At 45.6% G+C, this 26,714-nt stretch overlaps 1 protein-coding gene across 8 annotated transcripts; it reads left to right on the forward strand.

Moving 5' to 3' along the window:
• Window positions 1–545: 545 nt before the first annotated feature.
• Window positions 546–25,550, forward strand: LOC114438064 (uncharacterized). Of its 8 annotated transcripts, none has more exons than XM_028409118.1 (12): window positions 17,276–17,449; window positions 17,669–17,709; window positions 17,805–19,226; window positions 19,936–20,280; window positions 20,469–20,630; window positions 21,070–21,175; window positions 21,395–21,435; window positions 21,531–22,952; window positions 23,662–24,006; window positions 24,195–24,356; window positions 24,802–24,906; window positions 25,126–25,550. In XM_028409118.1, exons 8-12 carry the CDS (start codon window positions 22,913–22,915, stop codon window positions 25,455–25,457), a joined length of 984 nt encoding a protein of 327 aa, XP_028264919.1. In that variant the 5' UTR covers window positions 17,276–17,449; window positions 17,669–17,709; window positions 17,805–19,226; window positions 19,936–20,280; window positions 20,469–20,630; window positions 21,070–21,175; window positions 21,395–21,435; window positions 21,531–22,912; the 3' UTR covers window positions 25,458–25,550. The 8 variants fall into 8 exon arrangements, with proteins under 8 accessions (XP_028264921.1, XP_028264922.1, XP_028264926.1 ...); XM_028409122.1 differs by having other exon boundaries at window positions 23,665–24,006; XM_028409119.1 differs by having other exon boundaries at window positions 19,939–20,280.
• Window positions 25,551–26,714: the final 1,164 nt, after the last annotated feature.

Here is a 26,714-nt window from a genome sequence, read left to right on the forward strand (position 1 = left end):
GTGTGTCTGTGTGTGTGTGTCGCGCTACCGCCACACTGGGAGATTTCACACACGCAGCATTGAAGTCTCGAACCCAGGACCTCTCGCGCCAAAAGCAGCTGTCATACCTCTACACTACAAGACACAGAGCCACCCTGCACAGAAGGTATTAACTTTGACAGCCCTGATAAATATATATCCGAGTCCTGATCGGGAGGTAATGTCCGATTCCGATCGAGTCTGAAATCACGTAATCGGGCCCGATTTCCGATCACGTGATCGGATCGGGACATCCCTAGTTTTGACATTGTGACTAAAATGATTTGGAAGTTCATCATCTCAGATTCTGCACAGGAGAAGGAGCTAAAATTCCTCCGAGCTGTGAAAGGACCTTTAGTTGCTGTTAATGTTGCACAAGGAGGTCACAAATTGTACTGACACCATATATTAACAGTGATGTTATCTTGTTTCTGAGAACTTCTATTTCTAGTGTGATGAGGAGGTGTGTTGAAACTCATCACTTCTTCAGGAGAAGTCACGACTTCCTGATGTTACATTAAAGAAGAGTTGAACCGTCAGAGAGCTTCAACATGAACGTCTGCCACACTTTGATCTGCTGCTTCCTCCTCAGTGAGTACATTCACTTCATTTATACTCATGTTTATTCATATTTGATTATTTAATCAGACCTTTAGATGAGCAGTAAGTGTTGCAGCACGTTGAACTCTTTTGTTTCTTGGTTTATTTCTTTACATTTTATCCACGTCCCTTCTGATGTCTACAGTACAGCACATTCTTAAAGTTTGAAAACATTTGATCCATTTCTGCTGTTTCACACAGTGACTAACACACTGAGACTCACAAAAAAACAAATGTTACACCAAAAAAACTGATATTTGATAAAATGTAGTGAAATCAGGTTTTCTCTTGTTTTAAAAGTTTGACAGAATTAGAGCTGAATCCCACTGGTTGTGTAATATAAAGCAGGAAGTCTGACAGGAAGACCGTAACTGTTTGTTTGTTTGTTTGTCTTCAGCAGCTCTGCAGGATGGAAACACTGGACGAGTCAGTGCAAAAGTTCATACAGCACGAGAAGGAGGAGACATCACAGTTGGATGTGACTTTGCTTTCTCTGGAAAGAGGAAGTTGTTCTGTAAGGGACCATGTGAAGAAGGAAACATTCTCATTGACACAAGAGAAGACACAGCTCAGAGAGACAGATACAGTGTTCAGTATAAAAACACTGGTGTCGGATCAGCTGATTTTCTGTATGTGAGCATCACAAAGCTGCAAACATCAGACTCAGGACAGTACAGCTGTGGTTTATTGGAAAGAACGTCTACTTTTCCAGATTCGTACCAGGATTTTGAGATCGTTGTGACAGAAGGTGAGTTTGTGCTGAAACTCTTCCTTCATGTCTCTGTAGAAAGTTCCTCTGCTCTCTGACAGCTGCTCCTCTTCATCAGTTCTCAAATAATCTTCATCTGGGACTCTGTTTCTCCTGAATGTTAAGAAGTCACCTCCTGCTTCATGCAGGATTTGTAGTTTTATTAAAAGCTGCTCAGCACTGATTTCTTTTAATGTTTCAGCCCCTTCAGAGCCAAACTTCAATCACATCGTTCCTTCCACTGAGATACTACAATCAGCATCACCTTCCTCCACAGGAAGAGCCTCAGCATCATCATCCTCTGAATCCACAAAGCAGCCTCTGATGCCACCTGCAGGTTCAGGTATGTTGATGAAGATTCTCAGTCATCCAGGTCATCATACGTAGAGAAGATTGAAGCAAGGCGTCTGGACTTGTAGAGTTTTCTAGAAGACGTTTCGCTGCTCATCCAAGCAGCTTCATCAGTTCTAACTGTTTGGTGGGGAAACATGGTTTATATGTGGTTACAGACCTATGTGGGTGGGTCTGGGTAAAACTTAAAAAACTTACAAACAATAGCACTAAATGTTTCCATACTTACCTGTGATGTTCTGGCTGACTGGGCCAGGTGTGTCCGACTGGCTAACGACTATGAAACCGGAGGGGGACTGGTTGACAGCCCTTTGTTCTTACTGTGAGTCTGTGCAAACTTCCTGGAATGGATGGAATCACTGCATTGTATGTGGTAGAAAGATGATGTCTGAGGCCACCACCTCTGTTAAGGGAAGGTTTTTCCAGCTTAACATAGATGGCTTCCTTGACTCCTCTTTCATACCACCTTTCCTCCCTGTCTAAAATGTGAACGTTGTTGTCCTCAAAGGAGTGTCCTCTGTCTTTGAGGTGGAGGTGAACAGCTCAGTCTTGTCCTGAGGAGGTGGCTCTCCTGTGCTGAGCCATTCTTCTGTGGAGTGGTTGTTTAGTTTCTCCAATGTACAGATCAGAGCATTCCTCACTGCACTGGACTGCATATATCACATTGCTGTGTCCCTGGGAATCTTATCCTTCAGGTGAACCAGTCTCTGTCTCAGTGTTGTCATAGGTTTGAAATGGACCGGGATGTCATGGTTGTTGAAGATCCTGCGGAGTTTCTCTGATACTCCTGACACATATGGAATGGAGATGTTCTTTCTCCGCCTGGTGTTGTCCTTCTTCTTGTTGTTGGGGGGTCTTGTTTTTGTGGCTTTGATGAGTCCAGGTAGCCACAGGTTTGCAGGGCCTTCCTGATGTGGTGTTGCTCCTTCTTCTTCCCCTCTGAGCTGGTGGGTACAGTTTGTGCTCTGTGCTGCAGGGTCCTGATGACTCCCAGTTTGTGTTCCAGTGGGTGGTGTGAATCAAACAACAGGTACTGGTCCGTGTGTGTGGGTTTCCTGTACACTTCCACATTGAGGCTCCTGTCCTCCTCAATATGTACTGTGCAGTCCAAGAAGGCCAGATTGTTGTCCTTGGTGTCCTCGCGAGTGAACTTGATGTTGTTATCCACTGCGTTGATGTGTTCTGTGAACCGTTCCACTTCGTTGGTCTTGACTTTGACCCAGGTGTCATCCACATATCTAAACCAGTGGGTGGGGGTGGTTCCAGGATAGGAACTCAGGGCTCTTCTCTCCACTTCTTCCATGTAGAGGTTGGCCACAATATCTCTATCCATCTCTGTGGCTTCTGATGTAGGGATGCAGGTGAACAAGGAGGTGACATCAAATGAGACCATGGTGTCATCTGGGTCCATTTGGATCTTCTCCACCTTGTTCACAAAGTCCTGCGAGTTGTGAATGTGATGTGGTGTGTCACCTACCAGTGGTGTCAGGAGTTGGTCTCATTTGATGACTCCTCAGCCAGAACATCACAGGTAAGTATGGAAACATTTAGTGCTATTGTTTGTAAGTTTTTTAAGTTTTACCCAGACCCACCCACATAGGTCTGTAACCACATATAAACCATGTTTCCCCACCAAACGGAGTTAGAACTGATGAAGCTGCTTGGATGAGCAGCGAAACGTCTTCTAGAAAACTCTACAAGTCCAGACGCCTTGCTTCAATCTTCTCTACGCAGGTTCAGGTATGTTGACTCTCATCATGCTTCAACATTTTTCTATGTGATATGAATTTATATTTGAACAGCATTTATAAATTATTGGTCAGATTGAATTCTTGAATGTTTCCTTGTTTCTCTCTCCAGTCCTCTTCTGGCCTGTGGTTGTAGTTGGTGCTGTGGTTCTGCTGGTTCTGCTGCTGGCTGCTGTTCTGCTGATCGTCTACATAAAGAAGTCAGAGCACTCTGTCTGTGAGTTTCCCTCCAGCTACGTATTAATAAAGATGAGGTGAAGCAGAGAGAGTCCTCAGAGCAGGAGGATCCAGCTGACCTGGCTCCTCCCACAGTCCACAGAGCTGTTGACAGTAAAGTGAAGGCTTTGCTGGACTGTGCAGGATGCAGCCTCCTCTCTCTCCCTCTGGATGATGAGCAGGTGTAGCTGATGAAACACTGCTGTGTCTTTTCTTTCAGGTTTGAACAGGAGGAGAAGCTCAGAGCACATCAGGACGGAGGTGACTTCCTTTAACTCCAGCCTGCTGCATGTTTCTGTTTCACACCTCACTGCTGCTGCTGCTGTGTTTCAGCTCTCATGTCATTTCATTTCCAGGAGGTTCTCTATGAGAACTGTTCTCCAGGCTCCAACTGTGAGGACTCCACCTACCAGAGCCTCCATCCAGCCAGCAGGGAGCAGGACCACACCTACTCTACACTCAGACACACACCGTGAATCAGACTGTCTGCATGTTGTCACTGTGCAGCTTCATGGAGCCACGCTCACTCTGATCATACTTCCAGCTCTGTTTGCTCCCTGACAGCTGTTGTCGTCATTCATTAATCAGGCACAGAAGGATGAAGCAATGAAGACCACCGTGGGTCGTATACTGAGGGGAATTTATGTGTTTTCTGTATTGAGATATTTGCTTGTTTGCAGGGAGCTCTCCCTAACCTTTATAGTGTGTGTGTATGTGAGGGATGTGGGGGTCAGAAGGCCTCCTCCTCTGTGTCCATGCCTGGTTCACTCTGATTATCACTGTCAGTAGTTTCTAGTACAGAGCTGTTCTTTCATTTTCCCTTTCGACATGACGTGGATGTGAGGGAGGAAGTGCATGAACAAGAAATGTACACTTCCTCAAACAGTTGACAAGAGAGGGGGACAACACAGAGGGAGCCACACAGCAGCAGCTTGTGAGCAGAATCACAGCTTCTTTCTCATTCAGACACGTGATGTTTGTGTCAACAATATTATATTAGAGACCAAACAGATCCTGAAAGTAAAGCTGCAAGTTTTAACAGAGAGAGAGAGAGAAATGTTTTGTTTCTGATACAGAGCTATCAAACCAGTGCAGAGGGAGTTCTCCTTGGTACAGTTGGTGTGTGTGCTCACAGGCTTCTGTACAGCATGATTGTTACTGTACATGATGCCTGGATGAAGAGTTAGCTGACAGAAACACACTGACCGTGGGACAGAGAAGAGTAGCTGTACATGGGCGCGCCTGCTTATTCTACAGATCATTTTCATGACTATTGTTACTATTATGATACTAAAGTCCAGTGACAGCCTAATGATTTACAGCTTGTAGACTCGCTGAACGCATCAGGACCACAGACCAATAAATACCTGCTTCACATCATGGGCCATAGTTATTATTCATCACGGTACCAGCACATTCTTTCTACTGTGAGTAAATCTGAAACACGAATGACTTCCTCCTGTTCCTTCTGCCCATTACAGTGCAGTCAGTCCAGGAAGTGATGAGGTGAATCCCTTGAAATTCCCCCGAGTTAGTTATAAGAAAAAAAGAGCAGACAAAGTTGGTCTCAAATTAACTATTTAATGCTAATGCTAGGTTACAGAAACAGTTGTCTGAAAAAAACGAAGGAAACAGGAAGGAAAGGCGGCGGGACTCTCCCCCCTTGAGAGTGATTATATGATACACAATAAAAACGGACACATCTTAATACTTTCACCGACTGATTTCTGTGATCACAAAACATCCCACAAAATAAACACTTATCGTTATTAATACCCAGGCTACGTGGTAATAGGTTGCCTGTTGAAAATTCTTTCACCCTTCAGAAGTTGCAGGAAGTGGTGACTCAAGTGGGCTGCAACCCCTGCACAATACAATGCTTTCCTTTCCTTTACTGAAACGTTGCTCTGTCCAGACTTCAGACAGCGAGGGGACGTTTTCGGAGAACTTGAGGTAGGTCTACCTTTCCCTTTTTGTTTCTGTTAAAATTCAGAATCACATGATAAATAGTTGGAAGCCAGAGATGATCAGCCTAATCTGCTGCTGTTTTCTTTTCCTTCACAGTCTGATCAGAAGATCGTGATGGTAAACCAAATAAAAGTTTTTAAAACATTTAAACGTGACAAGTGCCAAGACACTTTAACATCTCAACTCTTCAATCCCTTCATGTCCTCTCATTCACACAGACTGAACAGGAAACCGTGCAGTGGTTAAAAGGTAGGACAAAATGTCTGAGTGACTGAGTGAAACCAGATCTCAGTGGACGGAACGATGCTGTTTGTCCTCAGAGCATCTTAAAATGAAGAAGTCATGACATCTCAAGTCTGTTTGAATCTCTTTTGTTCTTTCTCTGTTTTCTTATTTTCATGAACAGTTGCTGAAGATGTGCTCTACTTATTCAACACCTTTGACCGCCCGGGTTCTGATTCTTCAGATTCAGAATCAGAATCTTCTTCTGGTACCTACGCTGAAGCTAAAGCCTTTGCAACACCAGGGATTAAGGATAAACCAATGGAACGTGTGCCCAAGGCTGTAGCATATGCTGCTGTAGGAGTCGGCCGAGCTCGGGCTAAGTGTAGTGTTTGTGAGGCTGAGGCAAAAGGGCCCAACATCTCCGCAGTAGCCCAAGCTTCAGTACTTGGCGCCAGTGCCTTTGTGGAGGCAGAAGTGGCCAGCGCTTCAGCCAGGGCTGGTCCAGTGCATGTTAAAGCTGGTCTGGGAGTGAAAACCGGCATTGGCATTGGCGCACAGGGTTTTGAGGGAAGGATACTGGGAACTGGGTTCTCTATTGGTGCAAAGACAGAGATATCTGTGTTTGGCAGTGAGTTAGGAGTGGACGTGTGTAGTCTGATGTAAGATTGTAGCTTCAGACCAAAACACATCATTCAAAATATGAAGATTATTTTTCACTTTTGATGATGATTTATGAATGTGTTGTAATCACAGAGCATGAAGAGGAAACCACTAACTGTGTGAGTCTCACCCTCTGATCGCTGCAATAAAACTGAACAAAAATCAAGGAGGGAATTTCTCAGGTATTTTCCTTATAAAGAGTTACTTATCACCACATTGGCTTGCAGCTGCCTCGACCCATGCTTCCATTTTGCAGACACAGGCATTATACACTGTAACACACACTGTGCTCTGTCAAGACTTCAGACAGCTCGCTTGTCAGCTCATTACAAAAGAGTGGACCTTTATTTTTACACCAAAGAAGGACCAAGTTTCAGAGTTGAACTGTCAGAGAGCTTCAACATGAACGTCTGACACACTTTGATCTGCTGCTTCCTCCTCAGTGAGTACATTCACTTCATTTATACTCATATTCATTCATATTTGATTATTTAATCAGACCTTTAGATGAGCAGCAAGTGTTGCAGCATGTTGAACTCTGTTTATTTCTTTACATTTTATCCAGGACACGTCAGAAGGCCTCCTCCTCTGTGTCCATGCCAGGGTCACTCTGATTATCACTGTCAGTAGTTTCTAGTACAGAGCTGTTCTTTCATTTTCCCTTTCGACATGACGTGGATGTGAGGGAGGGAAAAATACAGAGAGAGGGGGACAACACAGAGGGAGCCATACAGCAGCAGCTTGGAGGCGCCATGTGACGTAAATCTGTACAGATGTTTGCTGTTGTGTGTTCAGATGTTTGTGAGCAACAATATTATATCAGAGACAAAACAGATCCTGAAATTAAAGCTGCAAGTTTGAAAGACAGACAGAGAGAAACGTAATAAAACTCAGGAGTTTATAAGTTGTTAGATCCCGGGAAATAATCATCAGCTCTCCGTCTACATGGGGTCCTGGTGCCTTAGTCAGAAGGGTATTACCCTAGCATGAATTCTAAAAACACACTACTTAAGCTGAGGGCGGGGTAAGTCGCCTGGCTTCTAACCACCGTTAATCCTGACGTCTGCCCTGCTTCCTCCCTCGCACCGATGCAACCACGCAGGGAGGCTTTACCCGCAGCCGGGACCGGTGGAGGGCCCCATCAGTTGTGGTGGCTTAACCCTAATGGATCTGTGCACTTGGTACGTGCCAGGTTAAAGTTTAATGGCTAGGAAAATAAGCCCTAAGGACATAAATGGTAGTGGACTCTCAAAAACCAGTGTGACCGCTAGAGCTAGATGTTGGAACACATCAAAAAAGTCATTACCTAGAGTTTTACTTCCATGAGACTGTGGTGTACTATCACTAGGGAAAACAGGAGAATTCTGAATTTTTAAAATATTTATTTTGTATGCAGGTTCAGCAGTTTAAGCAACGCAACAGCTCTTAAATTCAAATCGAGTAATTCTTAAAAATCCAAAAAATCCAAAAAATCATTTAAAATTGCAAAAAACTCAATAAAACCGATCAAAATCATCAATCATCTCTCAATAACATCAAATCTGTAGAAAATCATTCAAATTAGAATACTTATGAGCCGGCTGAATGATGAGGGGTGGAAAAGTCCAAAAATCCTTGTTGAGTGAGCCGCGGGGCCAGGGCGGCCACACCCGATCAGTCACTGCCGCACCGAAGTCGGTCCGGGGACCCGTCACGGAGAAGTGTGTGTGTGTTCACACGTCTCCTGTTTCAGTCCAAGATGTCTTTCTTCTCTGTTCTTGACTCAGAACAAAGAAGCGTCCAAGAGTACAGACAGAACTTTTTAAAGCCAAAATAGCACTGCAGAGGGTTAGGCTTGGTCCGCACGCAGCACAGTCCTCGTCCGGTGTAGAAATCCCGGGTTGAGTTTACGTACTCAACCTTTTATAGTCCTTTTTGCTAAGACAACCTATTTTCCAAACATCATCATACTGCAGATGTTTACTAACCAATTGTACAACATCTCGTCCCACTGCAGATATATTTCGACCAATGGTCAGCATAATGATATCACTTTTGAATATGCATTTCTATGCCTCCTGTTCTTTCTGCCCATTACAGTGCAGTCAGTCCAGGAAGTGATGTCCATCAGTGATTAAGTGGTGACTCAAGTGGGCTGCAACCCCTGCACAATAAAACGCTTTCTACTTTTGCTTTCTATTTACTGAAACGTTGCTCTGTCCAGACTTCAGACAGCTCGTTTGTCAGCTCATTAGAAAGGAGTGGACGTTTTCGGAGAACTTGAGGTAGGTCTACCTGTTTTCTTTTCCTTCACAGTCTGATCATAGGATCATGATGCTAAACCAAATAAAAGTTTTTAAAACAATTTAAATGTGACAAGTGCCAAGACACTTTAACATCTCAACTCTTTTTCAATCCCTTCATGTCCTCTCATTCACACAGACTGAACAGGAAGTCATGAAGGGGTTAAAAGGTAGGACAAAATGTCTGAGTGACTGAGTGAAACCAGATCTCAGTGGACGGAACGATGCTGTTTGTCCTCAGAGCATCTTAAAATGATCATTCCCCCCTTTATGACATCTCAAGTCTGTTTGTATCTCTTTGTTTTCTTATTTTCATGAACAGCTGATCATAATGTGCTCTACATGATCGACACCTTTGACCGCCCCGGTTCTGCTTCTTCTTCTGGTACCTACAAAGAAGTTAAGGCATCTGCAACACCAGGGTTTAAGAATAAAGCAATGGAACGCGTGCCCAAGGCTGAAGCGCATGTTGCTGTAGGAGTCGGCCGAGCTCAGGCTGAGTGGAGTGTTTGTGAGGCTGAGGCAAAAGGGCCCAACGCCGCCGCAGGAGCCCAAGCTTCAGTACTTGGCGCAAGTGCCTTTGCGGATGCAGAAGTGGGCAGTGCTTCAGCCAGGGCTGGTCCAGTGCATGTTAAAGCTGGTCTGGGAGTGAAAACCGGTGTGGGCATCGGTGCGCAGGGTTTTGAGGGAAAGATATTGGGAACTGGGATCTCTATTGGTCAGAAGACAGGGATATCTGTGTTAGGCAGTGAGCTAGCAGTGGAATGTAGTCTGATGTAAGATTGTAGCTTCAGACCAAAACACATCATTCAAAATATCAAGATTAGTTTCACTTTTGATGATGTTGGAAAATACAAAAGTAAATCTGCGTGCAGATCTATGAATGTGTTGTAATCACAGAGCATGAAGAGGGAACCATGACCCGTGTGAGTCTCACCCTCCAATCACTGCAATAAAAATTAACAAAAATCAACGAGTGAATTTCTGTGTGCAGTCACAAAAACAAGATGCGGTCACATTTTAACAACAGAAAAGAGCAGAAGAAATTTACATTTTGTACAATTTTAGTATTTTATTTATTTGTTTATAATTATTTTGGAGTAGTCTATTTTTCAGATGTTTTTCCTTGGCAACAAAATAAATTATACAAAATAGTAAAATACTAAATTATATAAATGTTAGATACAAATTCAATTTAAAAGAACAAACCTTATGTAACAACCTGATCCATATCGGTTTATTTAATTTCATTTAGTAATTTAAATTCATGGGAATATGCGTCTCTTTTGGAGAGTTGTCTTTTCAGTTAATTATATTATTATTTGAGTTTTATTATTTTGAAATTAGACTTTTAATAAAAAAAGAGTTAACTGATGACGTGACTTCCTGTGGTCTCGCGGGAGGAGCGAGCTCTCGTGCACGGGAGAAGCGAGAGAGAAGGAGAATGAAAAATGGCGCGAGAGGAGCAGGAGCGCCTATGGCGTTGAAGCGTTCTTTTTCTTTCACCGGTCAAAACTTAATGAGACTTTTGTTAATTACCTCCGCCTGTGTAGCGACGATGCGGACCGTTTGTTCCACCCGTGGAAGACTTTTCTTTCCCAGACGGTTTTCCAGAGAGAGGGAGACGCAGACAGCTGCTAGCTAAATAGCTAACCTCCCGCTAGCTGCCTTCCACCCGCCAGAGGACCCGAGGTGCTTGGAGGGCTGGAGGACAGGACTGCGCTGCTGCCAGCGTAGAAGACGCTGCTGGACGGTCGTACGGTTGAACTGCTGCAGGAGGACGGCTACGAGGTGGTAGGAACTCAAAGATTCACTAAGCAAGGTTTCCAATTCTGTTTATTGAGCTCCGACGGGCCAACGGACTACAAAGCAAGCTAGCTTACACTTGAACTACAGAGAGCAGACAGTACACTCAAACTTCATTGACCCGGGTCATAACGTTCTCTGTTGGCTTGTTTCATTTATGTTGGAGTGTTTTTATGTTAACATGCAAAATACGAGGTTTAACTGCTAAACGTGAATGAGTGTGTGTGTATTGATGCTTCTAGCGCCGCTGCCTGGACAGCCTTTATTTATCATTGGGTATTTAACCTGTGCATGCCCAGGGGATCATACAGCAGCTTAGACATGTGTTTTCAATGGATTGTCTCTTTCCACCATCATTTGTAGTTTATTAGTAAAGAAGGGAGCTGCTTTAGTGTGTGTGCTATAAACACGAGCCGGGGTGGAAAGGGTTACACCTAAATTTGTTAGACATGACCTGAATTAAACACATGATCAGAAAAAACAAACATGCTGCTGCTGTCATCATCATACAGCCTCCTCCTCCTCCCTTCCTCCAAAACGTGGCTGTTGATCTTTCTGAATGTAGAAACTGCAGCTCCTGGTGATGGTTCATTAGAAGAGAGTTTCTCTGAGAGTGTCTCCGCTCTATCAATACATGATTGCTGTAATCAAAGTTCAATAAATACCTGCTTTTTATGACGAGAATATGACTAAATATTCAACTACTTTGCTTTCTTTACTGACACAGTTCTGTCCTGACTTCAGACGGCTTGTTTGTCAGCTCATTACAAAGGAGGTCACTGTTTCAGAGAGCAGTCCGGCAGCATGTTTAAAAGGAGTGATGGGTTCCTGACTTTTACGATTCGGCGTTAAACTGTGAGGAGTCAGTGAAGTACAAGGATTGTGAGAGAGCAGGAAAGTTTCATCTGAACATTAAACGGTTCCATATTGAAACAGTTTGAGTCGTTGAATCCTGTCAAACAGACAGTAACATCAGGATGAAGCTCCACCCACTGCAAAAACCAGTCCGTTCAGTCTCCTCAGTGAGCAGCAGACAGACGCCACCTACAGGTCCAGGTAAATATACCACCTAAACACTAAACCTTTATCAGAAAATGACTGAAAGAACCAAGGAGCCATTTCAGCTTCACTGTGCTGTTAAATAAGATGCATGTGTTTCAGGAAGTGAGTTACATTTGCAGCACAGAGTGTCCACAAAGAAGAGGGAACTGAAAAATCCTCGAGTTAGAGCCATGTGTATATGCTTGATTGTAAATATGCGTCAGAGGCACTAGGGGGTGCTAAAGTTTTTTGTCTCCTGTGGCTGTGCCAAACGCTGCAAACAGGTTTTGCCTGTAGAGGAATGCTCTTGAGGACGGTATTAGTTTGTTGTTTTTGAAACAAAGTGTAAAGTTTTAAATGTAATGGAAACTACGACTTAAAGGTCGGGTAGGAGGTTTTGAAAACTCAATGAGTCAGCCAGATTTGGAAAGTAAACACATGCCCCTTTCTCTTGGAGCTCACCCCAAAGCCACGCCTCTAATAACATGGACGCTCATCACCTGAAGACGAGCTGAATCGTAGAATACTAGAATAGTTTTTAAATCATCCAAATACTCGTCAAAACAGCACTGGACATCAGCCGGTAGCTGCATATGTTAGAATAGAGAATAGAAAATACTTTAATAATCCAAAGCTGGGAAATTTCACTGTTGCAGCAGCAAAATACAGAAACTCAAGCAAACCAAAAAATAAACATATACCTTCAACGGTAAAAATTGGTAATGCAGGTATACATATAGTCTGAATCGGATTGTGCAATTTGGTATGAAATGATATGATATACAAGGACAACAGTGTGCGATTTGAAAGTAAAAAAAGTGTGTGTAGTCAGCAGTAGTCATAGTTGTAAAACATTAGGTTATTTGTGTCAAACATCTGTAGGTCTGAATAGCTGTTTTAGTTTAGTGCATGCAGGGTACACACTTCACGTATCTTTGTAAGAATGTCTGCTCTAAAGAAGTGTACTCTGGAGGCAGATTCAAAGGGGTCAGTCAGACTTCCTGATTTTTATATTAAAGAAGTTTCAGCGTTAAACCGTCAGAGAGCTTCGACATGAACGTCTGCCACACTTTGATCTGCTGCTTCCTCCTCAGTGAGTACATTCACTTCATTTATACTCTTTTCATTCATATTTGATTATTTAATCAGACCTTTAGAAGAGCAGTAAGTGTTGCAGCACGTTGAACTCTTTTGTCTCTTGGCTGTTTATTTGTTTACATTTTATCCACGTCCCTTCTGATGTCTACAGTACAGCACATTTTTAGCACATCACAATCAACTAATTTAAAGGGAAAAAAATGATTCTATGATCATGAAATTTCAACCTAAAGGTGTCAGTAATACTGGCCCTGTGTTTACTTGTTATCGGATCAAAACTAAAATTTTCAGCATCGCCCACCCCTGGTAAAGAGGAACAGCAGAGCACAGTTGATGAAAGCTGTTGACCACAGTTCAGAGTCATCATGTAACCTTTAGACAGTAGAAGAAGAACACACATTTACACTCTGCTGTTTCACACAGGAACAAACTCACTGAGACTCACACGAGAACATCCATCCATCTTCTACCGCTTATCCGGGGATGGGTCACGGGGGCAGCAGTCTAAGCAGGGACACCCAGACTTCCCTCTCACCAGACACTTCCTCCAGCTCCTCTGGGGGAATCCCGAGGCGTTCCCAGGCCAGCCAAGAGACATAGTCTCTCCACCGCGTCCTGGGTCTTCCCCGGGGCCTCCTCCCAGTGGGACATGCCCGGAACACCTCTCCAGGGAGGCGTCCAGGAGGCATCCGAACCAGATGCCCGAGCCACCTGAGCTGGCTCCTCTCGATGTAGAGGAGCAGCGGCTCTACTCCGAGCTCCTCTCGGGTGACTGAGCTTCTCACCCTATCTCTAAGGGAGCGCCCAGCCACCCTTCGAAGGAAACTCATTTCGGCCGCCTGTATTCGCGATCTCATTCTTTCGGTCACTACCCAAAGCTCATGACCATAGGTGAGGGTAGGAACGTAGATAGATTAATCGAGAGCTTCGCCTTCCGGCTCAGCTCCTTCTTCACCACAACAGACCGGTACAGCGACCGCATTACTGCAGAAGCTGCACCGATCCGTCTGTCAATCTCCCGCTCCATTTTCCCCTCACTCGTGAACGAGACCCCGAGATACACAAACTCCTCCACTTGGGGCAGGAACTGTCCTCCGACCCAGAGAGGACAAACTACCTTTTTCCGGTCGAGAACCATGGCCTCAGACTTGGAGGTGCTGATTCTCATCCCAGCCGCTTCACACTCGGCTGCAAACCGTCCCAGTGCACACTGGAGGTCCCGGCTCGATGAAGCCAACAGGACAACATCATCTGCAAAAAGCAGAGATGAAATCCTATGGTTCCCGAACCAGATCCCCTCCGGTCCCTCACTGCGCCTAGAAATTCTGTCCATAAAAATTATGAACAGAACCGGTGACAAAGGGCAGCCCTGCCGGAGTCCAACATGCACTGGGAACAGGTCTGACTTACTGCCGGCAATGCGAACCAAACTCCTGCTCCGCGAGGGACACGGTCGAACGCCTTCTCCAAGTCCACAAAACACATGTGGACTGGTTGGGCGAACTCCCATGAACCCTCCAGCACCCTGCGGAGGGTATAGAGCTGGTCCAGTGTTCCGCGGCCAGGACGAAAACCACATTGCTCCTCCTTAATCCGAGGTTCGACTATAGGCCTAATTCTCCTCTCCAGTACCCTGGCGTAGACTTTCCCAGGGAGGCTGAGGAGTGTGATCCCCCTGTAGTTGGAGCACACCCTCCGCTCCCCCTTTTTAAAAAGAGGGACCACCACCCCGGTCTGCCAGTCCAGCGGCACTGCCCCCGATTGCCACGCGATGTTGCAGAGGCGTGTCAACCAGGACAGCCCCACAACATCCAGAGACTTAAGGTACCCAGGGCGAATCTCATCCACCCCCGGTGCCTTGCTGCCAGGGAGCTTTTTGACTACCTCGGCAACTTCAGCACAGGTGATGAACGAGTCCACCACTGAGTCATCAGCCTCCGCTTCCATAATGGAAGGCGTGTTGGTGGGATTGAGTCCTTCTTCAGCTTGACGGCATCCCTGACCTCCGGTGTCCACCACCGGGTCCGGGGATTGCCGCCACGACAGGCACCAGAGGCCTTGCGGCCGCAGCTTCGGACAGCTGCATCGACAATGGAGGTGGAAAACATAGTCCACTCCGACTCAATGTCTCCAGCCTCCCTCGGAATCTGGGTGAAGCTCTCCCGGAGGTGGGAGTTGAAGATCTCCCTAGTGGAGGGTTCGGCCAAACGCTCCCAGCAGACCCGCACAGTACGTTTGGGCCTGCCGGGCCGTCCAGCCTCTTCCCCCGCCAACGGATCCAACTCACCACCAGGTAGTGATCAGTTGACAGCTCAGCCCCTCTCTTCACCCGAGTGTCCAAAACACAAGGTCGAAGGTCAGCTGACACGATTACAAAATCGATCATTGACCTCCGGCCTAGGGTGTCCTGGTGCCAGGTGCACCGATGGACAACCTTGTGCTCGAACATGGTGTTCGTTATGGACAAACCATGCCCAGCACAGAAGTCCAATAACAAAACACCACTCGGGTTCAGATCGGGGAGGCCGTTCCTCCCAATCACGCCTCTCCAGGTGTTACTGTCACTGCCCACGTGGGCGTTGAAGTCTCCCAGCAAGATGACAGAGTCCCCGGTTGGGGTGCCATCCAGCACCCCTCCCAGAGACTGTAAGAAGGTCAAGTACTCTACACTGCTGTTCGGCGCATACGCCGAAACCACAGTGAGAGACCTCTCCCCAACCCGGAGGCGCAGGGAGGCGACCCTCTCACATACTGGGGAAAACTCCAACACATGGCAGCTAAGCTGTGGGGCTATAAGCAAGCCCACACCAGCCCGCCGCCTCTCACCATGGGCAACTCCAGAATAGAAGAGAGTCCAACCCCTCTCAAGGAGTTGAGTTCCAGAACCCAAGCTGTGCGTGGAGGCGAGCCCGACTATATCTAGTCGGTACCGCTCGGCCTCCCGCACAAGCTCAGGCTCCTTCCCCCCCAGCGAGGTGACATTCCATGTCCCCAGAGCCAGTTTCTGTGTCCGGTGATCAGGTCGCCGAGGCCCCCGCCTTCGACTGCCACCCAATCCACTCTGCACCGGCCCCTTACGGTTCCTCCCACCGGTGGTGGGCCCATGGGAGGTCGGCCCCACGTCGCTCCTTCGGGCTAAGCCCGGCCGGGCCCCGTGGGGAAAGGCCCGGCCACCAGGCGCTCGCATTCGAGCCCCAACCCCGGGCCTGGCTCCAGGGTGGGGCCCCGGCTGCGCCATACCGGGCGACGTCACGGTCCTTGATTTTATTTGCCTCATAAGGGGGTTTTTTGGAACGCTCTTAGTCTGGCCCATCACCCAGGACCTGTTTGCCTTGGGAGACCCTGCTGGGGGCATTAAGCCCCCGACAACATAGCTCCTAGGATCATCTGGGCACTCAAACCCCTCCACCACAGTAAGGTGGCGGTCCATGGAGGGGCACGAGAACATGAATGTTACAAACAGCAACAATAAGTCGTATTTCTGTTTGACAGAATTAGACCTGAATGACATTGATGATGTGAAATGTAAAACAGGAAGTGACATCATCAGACTGCAGAGTCTAACAGAAGATAGTAACTGTTTGTTTGTTTGTTTGTTTGTCTTCAGCAGCTCTGCAGGATGGAAACACTGGACGAGTCAGTGCAAAAGTTCATACAGGACAAGAAGAGGAGACATCACAGTTGGATTTGAATTTGGTTTCCCTGGAAAGAGGAAGTTGTTCTGTAAGGGACCATGTGAAGAAGGAAACATTCTCATTGACACAAGAGAAGACACAGCTCAGAGCGGCAGATACAGTGTTCGATATAAAAAAAATAGTTTCCTATCATCTGATTTTCTGTATGTGAGCATCACAAAGCTGAAAAAATCAGACTCAGGACAGTACAGGTGTGGTTTAGGAAGACCAGGACTCATACCAGATTTGTACCAGGATTTTGAGATCGTTGTGACAGAAGGTGAGTTTGTGCTGAAACTGTTCCTTCATGTCTCTGTAATGTCTCTCTGCTCTGATGACCTCACACAGAGTTCCATCAGTCTGAATATTGAACTCATTGTTCCATCACTTCTGATAAACACACAATAATCAATGCTAACACTGTTCTGTCTTTCACACTTTGATGACTTACTCTTTCATTGCTGACAGCTCCAACCACTTCAGAACCGTCCTCCACTCTGAACCCTTTTCCAACATCAACATTTCTCCCATCAGCAGCAGCAACAACATCAATTGTGTTATGTCCATCAAGGAGGAGCAGACATCACAGCTGGATGTGACTTTGCATTCTCTGAAACAGGAAGGTGTTCTGTAAGGGTCCAGACTCAGATGTGGTGTTTTGGACGGTGTTAGCTGCTAGCTACAATGTGGCGCTGAGTTGAGCTAATCCCCGTCTCCCTGCGTTTGTGTGTTCAGGAGCTGCAGCGGGCAGCTAACTGCATTATTGTTCTTTGTTGCTGTCAGAATAAACAAGTCTGTCCACGAGTGTGTGTCACGTAGCCCTCATACACATTTGTTACATTTATAGTTGCATGTATAAATTATTGGTCAGATTGAATTCTTGAATGTTTCCTTGTTTCTCTCTCCAGTCCTCTTCTGGCCTGTGGTTGTAGTTGGTGCTGTGGTTCTGCTGGTTCTGCTGCTGGCTGCTGTTCTGCTGATCGTCTACATAAAGAAGTCAGAGCACTCTTGTCTGTGAGTTTCCCTCCAGCTACGTCTTAATAAAGATGAGGTGAAGCAGAGAGAGTCCTCAGAGCAGGAGGATCCAGCTGACCTGGCTCCTCCCACAGTCCACAGAGCTGTTGACAGTAAAGTGAAGGCTTTGCTGGACTGTGCAGGATGCAGCCTCCTCTCTCTCCCTCTGGATGATGAGCAGGTGTAGCTGATGAAACACTGCTGTGTCTTTTCTTTCAGGTTTGAACAGGAGGAGAAGCTCAGAGCACATCAGGACGGAGGTGACTTCCTTTAACTCCAGCCTGCTGCATGTTTCTGTTTCACACCTCACTGCTGCTGCTGCTGTGTTTCAGCTCTCATGTCATTTCATTTCCAGGAGGTTCTCTATGAGAACTGTTCTCCAGGCTCCACCTGTGAGGACTCCACCTACCAGAGCCTCCATCCAGCCAGCAGGGAGCAGGACCACACCTACTCTACACTCAGACACACACCGTGAATCAGACTGTCTGCATGTTGTCACTGTGCTGTTAAATAAGATGCATGTGTTTCAGGAAGTGAGTTATATTTGTATTTAGAGAAGCTGGTTGCAGCACAGAGCGTCCACAAAGAAGAGGGAACTGAAAAGTACTAGAGTTAGAATGATGATGTGCTTATCAGATAAAAATGATGAGTAGCTGGAAGAGGTCTGCCTCACGGTAGAACAGCAGGAAAGTCATTGGCCCTCATGCAGCAACATTCTCTTGAATCTCTCTTGTATTTTGGATTGTTTGTGGTTAGCATATGTGACGCCCACTAAAAACCGTAAAAAGACAGGTTTAGGTCTGAAGCAGGGACAAAGGAGAGGGAGACTAGAAGTGCAGCCCTCTGCATGTGCACGACTCAAATATAGATCCAGACTTGGAAGCAGATGTAGACTGGAAAAACATTAATAGTGTGTAACTGTTCCTAACATTTAAAACATGTGAGTGCTCGTGACCACTTGTAAAAATACCTGGAGAAAATGCAAAGATAAGAAAACAATTCCATAAACAAGATAAGAGAAAATGCGTTCATATGAGGCCCATTGTTCCTAAGACCAAGGGGGTCATCGAGCAAATGAGGACTCTGTTTGTTCCCCCCTGTTGTAGCACGGTGCAGTTTTCACAGACTCCACTGAGACAAAGAAACAGATTTGGGTAACATCCAGCTGTGGAGCACCAGGAACACTTCTTTCTCACAGGGAGGAGGCTGTCCTCTTCCTACATCATCAAGGACTCTCCAACCTGCCCAAACCCAGCAGGAAACTAGTGAGATAGATTAGCTGATAGGTTTCAATGATGGAATGATCATTGTGCTGCTGCTTTGTTTGTGCTAAAGCTTACATTAAACACTACATGTATAGTCACCAGTGGTCATGGTCGTCAAACATTACGTCAACTGTGGGTCAAACATCTGTGGGTCTGAATGGCTGCTTTAGTTTAATCCACCTAAAAACAGATCCTTACAGCATGTGTCTGGACCGGATCCAAGCTGCTGTCCACTGATGGGACTGAGAGCTGCCTGACTTCATCTTCATCAGTTTCCTGTGGGAGGGCGGAGCCTATCCCACCTGTCTGTGGGCTGCATGCAGGGTACACACTTCATGCCTGTTTGTAAAAACGTCTGCTCTAAAGAAGTGTACTCTGGAGGCGTGTTCAAAGAAGCGAGCACATCTTTAGGAGAAGTCACGACTTCCTGATGTTACATTAAAGAAGAGTTGAACCGTCAGAGAGCTTCGACATGAACGTCTGCCACACTTTGATCTGCTGCTTCCTCCTCAGTGAGTACATTCACTTCATTTATACTCATGTTTATTCATATTTGATTATTTAATCAGACCTTTAGATGAGCAGTAAGCGTTGCAGCACGTTGAACTTTTTTGTCTCTTGGTTTGTTTACATTTTATCCACGTCCCTTCTGATGTCTACAGTACAGCACATTTTTAAAGTTTGAAAACATTTGTTTTTCACAGTGATGTAAAGAGTAGAGGTGGCTGAATCTCAGCAAGATTTACTTAACAAATGTTTGTTGTGTATTATTATTCTCCTAATCAAGATCAACTAATTCAAGGAGAAAGAAATGATTCTATGATCATGACATTTCAACCTAAAGGTATCGGCAATACTGGCCCTGTGTTTACTTATCGGATCAAAACTAACATTTTCAGCATCTCCCACCCCTGGTAAAGAGGAACAGCAGAGCACAGTTGATGAAAGCTGTTGATCACAGTTCAGTGGCATTATGTAACCTTTAGACAGTAGAAGGAGAACACACATTTACACTCTGCTGTTTCACACAGGAACAAACTCACTGAGACTCACTCGAGAACATGAATGTTACAAACAGCAACAATAAGTCGTATTTCTGTTTGACAGAATTAGACCTAAATGACATTGATGATGTGTAAATGTAAAACAGGAAGTGACATCATCAGACTGCAGAGTCTTAACAGGAAGATAGTAACTGTTTGTTTGTTTGTTTGTCTTCAGCAGCTCTGCAGGATGGAAACACTGGACGAGTCAGTGCAAAAACTCATACAGGACAAGAAGGAGGAGACATCACAGTTAGATGTGACTTTCTTTACTCTGGAAGGAGGAGGTTGTTCTGTAAGGGACGATGTGAAAAAGGAAACATTCTCATTGACACAACAAAAGACACAGCTCAGAGCGGCAGATACAGTGTTCGATATAAAAAAAATAGTGTCCTATCATCTGATTTTCTGTATGTGAGCATCACAAAGCTGCAAAAATCAGACTCAGGACAGTACAGCTGTGGTTTAGAAAGAACAGTTTTACCGGATTCGTACCAGGATTTTAAGATCGTTGTGACAGAAGGTGAGTTTGTGCTGAAACTGTTCCTTCATGTCTCTGTAATGTCTCTCTGCTCTGATGACCTCACACAGAGTTCCATCAGTCTGAATATTGAACTCCTTGTTCCATCACTTCTGATAAACACACAATAATCAATGCTAACACTGTTCTGTCTTTCACACTTTGATGACTGACTCTTTCATTGCTGACAGCTCCAACCACTTCAGAACCGTCCTCCACTCTGAACCCTTTTCCAACATCAACATTTCTCCCATCAGCAGCAGCAACAACACAACATTCAGGACGCTCCTCATCTTCACCTTCATCCTCCACCTCTGAAACCAGTATGAATGAAGAACCAGCTAAAAGGAAAGGTACATGTTACACACCTGTGTGTGTGTTTGTTGTGTTGTGTGTCCATCAAGGAGGAGCAGACGTCACAGCTGGATGTGACTTTGCATTCTCTGAAACAGGAAGGTGTTCTGTAAGGGTCCAGACTCAGATGTGGTGTTTTGGACGGTGTTAGCTGCTAGCTACAATGTGGCGCTGAGTTGAGCTAATCCCTGTCTCCCTGTGTTTGTGTGTTCAGGAGCTGCAGCGGGCAGCTAACTGCATTATTATTATTATAATCTTAATCTTAATCTTAATCTTATTGTTCTTTGTTGCTGTCAGAAAAAAAGAGTCTGTCCACGAGTGTGTGTCACGTAGCCCTCATACACACAACGCAGAGATCCACAGGTTACACAGGATTGTTGCATGTATAAATTATTGGTCAGATTGAATTCTTGAATGTTTCCTTGTTTCTCTCTCCAGTCCTCTTCTGGCCTGTGGTTGTAGTTGGTGCTGTGGTTCTGCTGGTTCTGCTGCTGGCTGCTGTTCTGCTGATCGTCTACATAAAGAAGTCAGAGCACTCTTGTCTGTGAGTTTCCCTCCAGCTACGTCTTAATAAAGATGAGGTGAAGCAGAGAGAGTCCTCAGAGCAGGAGGATCCAGCTGACCTGGCTCCTCCCACAGTCCACAGAGCTGTTGACAGTAAAGTGAAGGCTTTGCTGGACTGTGCAGGATGCAGCCTCCTCTCTCTCCCTCTGGATGATGAGCAGGTGTAGCTGATGAAACACTGCTGTGTCTTTTCTTTCAGGTTTGAACAGGAGGAGAAGCTCAGAGCACATCAGGACGGAGGTGACTTCCTTTAACTCCAGCCTGCTGCATGTTTCTGTTTCACACCTCACTGCTGCTGCTGCTGTGTTTCAGCTCTCATGTCATTTCATTTCCAGGAGGTTCTCTATGAGAACTGTTCTCCAGGCTCCACCTGTGAGGACTCCACCTACCAGAGCCTCCATCCAGCCAGCAGGGAGCAGGACCACACCTACTCTACACTCAGACACACACCGTGAATCAGACTGTCTGCATGTTGTCACTGTGCTGTTAAATAAGATGCATGTGTTTCAGGAAGTGAGTTATATTTGTATTTAGAGAAGCTGGTTGCAGCACAGAGCGTCCACAAAGAAGAGGGAACTGAAAAGTACTAGAGTTAGAATGATGATGTGCTTATCAGATAAAAATGATGAGTAGCTGGAAGAGGTCTGCCTCACGGTAGAACAGCAGGAAAGTCATTGGCCCTCATGCAGCAACATTCTCTTGAATCTCTCTTGTATTTTGGATTGTTTGTGGTTAGCATATGTGACGCCCACTAAAAACCGTAAAAAGACAGGTTTAGGTCTGAAGCAGGGACAAAGGAGAGGGAGACTAGAAGTGCAGCCCTCTGCATGTGCACGACTCAAATATAGATCCAGACTTGGAAGCAGATGTAGACTGGAAAAACATTAATAGTGTGTAACTGTTCCTAACATTTAAAACATGTGAGTGCTCGTGACCACTTGTAAAAATACCTGGAGAAAATGCAAAGATAAGAAAACAATTCCATAAACAAGATAAGAGAAAATGCGTTCATATGAGGCCCATTGTTCCTAAGACCAAGGGGGTCATCGAGCAAATGAGGACTCTGTTTGTTCCCCCCTGTTGTAGCACGGTGCAGTTTTCACAGACTCCACTGAGACAAAGAAACAGATTTGGGTAACATCCAGCTGTGGAGCACCAGGAACACTTCTTTCTCACAGGGAGGAGGCTGTCCTCTTCCTACATCATCAAGGACTCTCCAACCTGCCCAAACCCAGCAGGAAACTAGTGAGATAGATTAGCTGATAGGTTTCAATGATGGAATGATCATTGTGCTGCTGCTTTGTTTGTGCTAAAGCTTACATTAAACACTACATGTATAGTCACCAGTGGTCATGGTCGTCAAACATTACGTCAACTGTGGGTCAAACATCTGTGGGTCTGAATGGCTGCTTTAGTTTAATCCACCTAAAAACAGATCCTTACAGCATGTGTCTGGACCGGATCCAAGCTGCTGTCCACTGATGGGACTGAGAGCTGCCTGACTTCATCTTCATCAGTTTCCTGTGGGAGGGCGGAGCCTATCCCACCTGTCTGTGGGCTGCATGCAGGGTACACACTTCATGCCTGTTTGTAAAAACGTCTGCTCTAAAGAAGTGTACTCTGGAGGCGTGTTCAAAGAAGCGAGCACATCTTTAGGAGAAGTCACGACTTCCTGATGTTACATTAAAGAAGAGTTGAACCGTCAGAGAGCTTCGACATGAACGTCTGCCACACTTTGATCTGCTGCTTCCTCCTCAGTGAGTACATTCACTTCATTTATACTCATGTTTATTCATATTTGATTATTTAATCAGACCTTTAGATGAGCAGTAAGCGTTGCAGCACGTTGAACTTTTTTGTCTCTTGGTTTGTTTACATTTTATCCACGTCCCTTCTGATGTCTACAGTACAGCACATTTTTAAAGTTTGAAAACATTTGTTTTTCACAGTGATGTAAAGAGTAGAGGTGGCTGAATCTCAGCAAGATTTACTTAACAAATGTTTGTTGTGTATTATTATTCTCCTAATCAAGATCAACTAATTCAAGGAGAAAGAAATGATTCTATGATCATGACATTTCAACCTAAAGGTATCGGCAATACTGGCCCTGTGTTTACTTATCGGATCAAAACTAACATTTTCAGCATCTCCCACCCCTGGTAAAGAGGAACAGCAGAGCACAGTTGATGAAAGCTGTTGATCACAGTTCAGTGGCATCATGTAACCTTTAGACAGTAGAAGGAGAACACACATTTACACTCTGCTGTTTCACACAGGAACAAACTCACTGAGACTCACTCGAGAACATGAATGTTACAAACAGCAACAATAAGTCGTATTTCTGTTTGACAGAATTAGACCTAAATGACATTGATGATGTGTAAATGTAAAACAGGAAGTGACATCATCAGACTGCAGAGTCTTAACAGGAAGATAGTAACTGTTTGTTTGTTTGTTTGTCTTCAGCAGCTCTGCAGGATGGAAACACTGGACGAGTCAGTGCAAAAACTCATACAGGACAAGAAGGAGGAGACATCACAGTTAGATGTGACTTTCTTTACTCTGGAAGGAGGAGGTTGTTCTGTAAGGGACGATGTGAAAAAGGAAACATTCTCATTGACACAACAAAAGACACAGCTCAGAGCGGCAGATACAGTGTTCGATATAAAAAAAATAGTGTCCTATCATCTGATTTTCTGTATGTGAGCATCACAAAGCTGCAAAAATCAGACTCAGGACAGTACAGCTGTGGTTTAGAAAGAACAGTTTTACCGGATTCGTACCAGGATTTTAAGATCGTTGTGACAGAAGGTGAGTTTGTGCTGAAACTGTTCCTTCATGTCTCTGTAATGTCTCTCTGCTCTGATGACCTCACACAGAGTTCCATCAGTCTGAATATTGAACTCCTTGTTCCATCACTTCTGATAAACACACAATAATCAATGCTAACACTGTTCTGTCTTTCACACTTTGATGACTGACTCTTTCATTGCTGACAGCTCCAACCACTTCAGAACCGTCCTCCACTCTGAACCCTTTTCCAACATCAACATTTCTCCCATCAGCAGCAGCAACAACACAACATTCAGGACGCTCCTCATCTTCACCTTCATCCTCCACCTCTGAAACCAGTATGAATGAAGAACCAGCTAAAAGGAAAGGTACATGTTACACACCTGTGTGTGTGTGTGTGTTTGTTGTGTTGTGTGTCCATCAAGGAGGAGCAGACGTCACAGCTGGATGTGACTTTGCATTCTCTGAAACAGGAAGGTGTTCTGTAAGGGTCCAGACTCAGATGTGGTGTTTTGGACGGTGTTAGCTGCTAGCTACAATGTGGCGCTGAGTTGAGCTAATCCCTGTCTCCCTGTGTTTGTGTGTTCAGGAGCTGCAGCGGGCAGCTAACTGCATTATTATTATTATAATCTTAATCTTAATCTTAATCTTATTGTTCTTTGTTGCTGTCAGAAAAAAAGAGTCTGTCCACGAGTGTGTGTCACGTAGCCCTCATACACACAACGCAGAGATCCACAGGTTACACAGGATTGTTGCATGTATAAATTATTGGTCAGATTGAATTCTTGAATGTTTCCTTGTTTCTCTCTCCAGTCCTCTTCTGGCCTGTGGTTGTAGTTGGTGCTGTGGTTCTGCTGGTTCTGCTGCTGGCTGCTGTTCTGCTGATCGTCTACATAAAGAAGTCAGAGCACTCTGTCTGTGAGTTTCCCTCCAGCTACGTCTTAATAAAGATGAGGTGAAGCAGAGAGAGTCCTCAGAGCAGGAGGATCCAGCTGACCTGGCTCCTCCCACAGTCCACAGAGCTGTTGACAGTAAAGTGAAGGCTTTGCTGGACTGTGCAGGATGCAGCCTCCTCTCTCTCCCTCTGGATGATGAGCAGGTGTAGCTGATGAAACACTGCTGTGTCTTTTCTTTCAGGTTTGAACAGGAGGAGAAGCTCAGAGCACATCAGGACGGAGGTGACTTCCTTTAACTCCAGCCTGCTGCATGTTTCTGTTTCACACCTCACTGCTGCTGCTGCTGTGTTTCAGCTCTCATGTCATTTCATTTCCAGGAGGTTCTCTATGAGCACTTTTCTCCAGGCTCCACCTGTGAGGACTCCACCTACCAGAGCCCCCATCCAGCCAGCAGGGAGCAGGACCACACCTACTCTACACTCAGACACACACCGTGAATCAGACTGTCTGCATGTTGTCACGGTGCTGTTAAATAAGATGCATGTGTTTCAGGAAGTGAGTCCATTTGTATAAGAGAAGCTGGTTGCAGCACAGAGCGTCCACAAAGAAGAGGGAACTGAAAAGTTCTAGAGTTGGAGCCTTGATTGTAAATATGCATCAGAGGCACTAGGGGGCGCTAAAGGATTTTGGCTCCTGTGGCCGTGCTAAATGCTGCAAACAGTTTTAACTGCTTCTGTGAACTGTTCTAAGTTTGTCAGTGTAAAGTGTAAAAGTTTATAGAACCTACGCATTAATAAACAAATATCATTAATGGTACGAGAGAATACTGTCTCATTCATCCAAATACTCATCAAACCTGCTGGACATCAGCCGCTGCATGTGTTGGACGCAGAGTCAGAATGATGATGTACTCAGAAGAGATAAAAGTGAGGAGTAGCTGGAAGAAGCCTCTTTGGCCCTCCTCCTCTTCAATCTGTTATTTTTTCATGAAGATAAGAAATAAGAGAGTGTAGGTTTTACAGATTAACCAGGGAAGATCCAGGAGACTGGATCCAAGCTGCTGTTCACTGATGTGACCGAGCCGCCTGACTCAGAGCAGCAGCAGGTTCCTCCCACCTGTCTGCAGGCTGCAGAGCATCAGTACAACACAGTGCTGATGAAGGCTGCAGACCACAGCTCCGGGTCGGGGGTGGGTAGCTCTTTGTATCAGACTGTGATTCTGAACAGTGTTTGTTGCCTTCAGGCCACGTTTGTCTCACATTTACACTTCTGCTGTTTTACACAGGAATAAACTCACGAGACTCAGATGAGAACATAAATGTTACAGTCAAACATAAGTCAGAATTCCAACTGAATGACATGTTGATGTGTAAATGTGAAACAGGAAGTGACATCATCGTGGACTAGTGTCTATGTAGGCTGCAATGATGAGCTGCAGGGGACTGACACATGCCGGCGACACATGCAGGGGACCGGACACATGCAGGGGACTGACACATGCAGGGGACTGACACATGCCGGGGACTGACACATGCAGGGGACTGACACATGCAGGGGACACATGCCGGGGACACATGCAGGGGACCGGGTACATGCAGGGGACTGACACATGCAGGGGACCGGGTACATGCAGGGGACTGACACATGCAGGGGACTGACACATGCCGGGGACACATGCAGGGGACTGACACATGCAGGGGACACATGCCGGGGACACATGCAGGGGACTGGACACCCTAACCGGGTAGAGGAGGAGAAGTAGAGGGAGACAGGACAGAGAGGATGAAGGAGAGAGAGAGAGAGAGAGGAGCAAACATGCAGCAGATGAAA

Source organism: Parambassis ranga, chromosome 7 (assembly GCF_900634625.1).
Source record: "Parambassis ranga chromosome 7, fParRan2.1, whole genome shotgun sequence".
NCBI classification, from domain to species: Eukaryota; Metazoa; Chordata; class Actinopteri; family Ambassidae; genus Parambassis; species Parambassis ranga.

What these genes read in the sequence shown, in the direction of transcription:
- LOC114438064 (XM_028409120.1), top strand. Translation starts at nt 22,913, where the DNA reads ATGAACGTCTGCCACACTTTGATCTGCTGCTTCCTCCTCA. An exon ending in TAAGATCGTTGTGACAGAAG is followed by an intron (nt 24,007 to 24,194) that starts GTGAGTTTGTGC and finishes CATTGCTGACAG; the next exon opens with CTCCAACCACTTCAGAACCG. An exon ending in GAAGTCAGAGCACTCTGTCT is followed by an intron (nt 24,907 to 25,125) that starts GTGAGTTTCCCT and finishes CTTTTCTTTCAG; the next exon opens with GTTTGAACAGGAGGAGAAGC.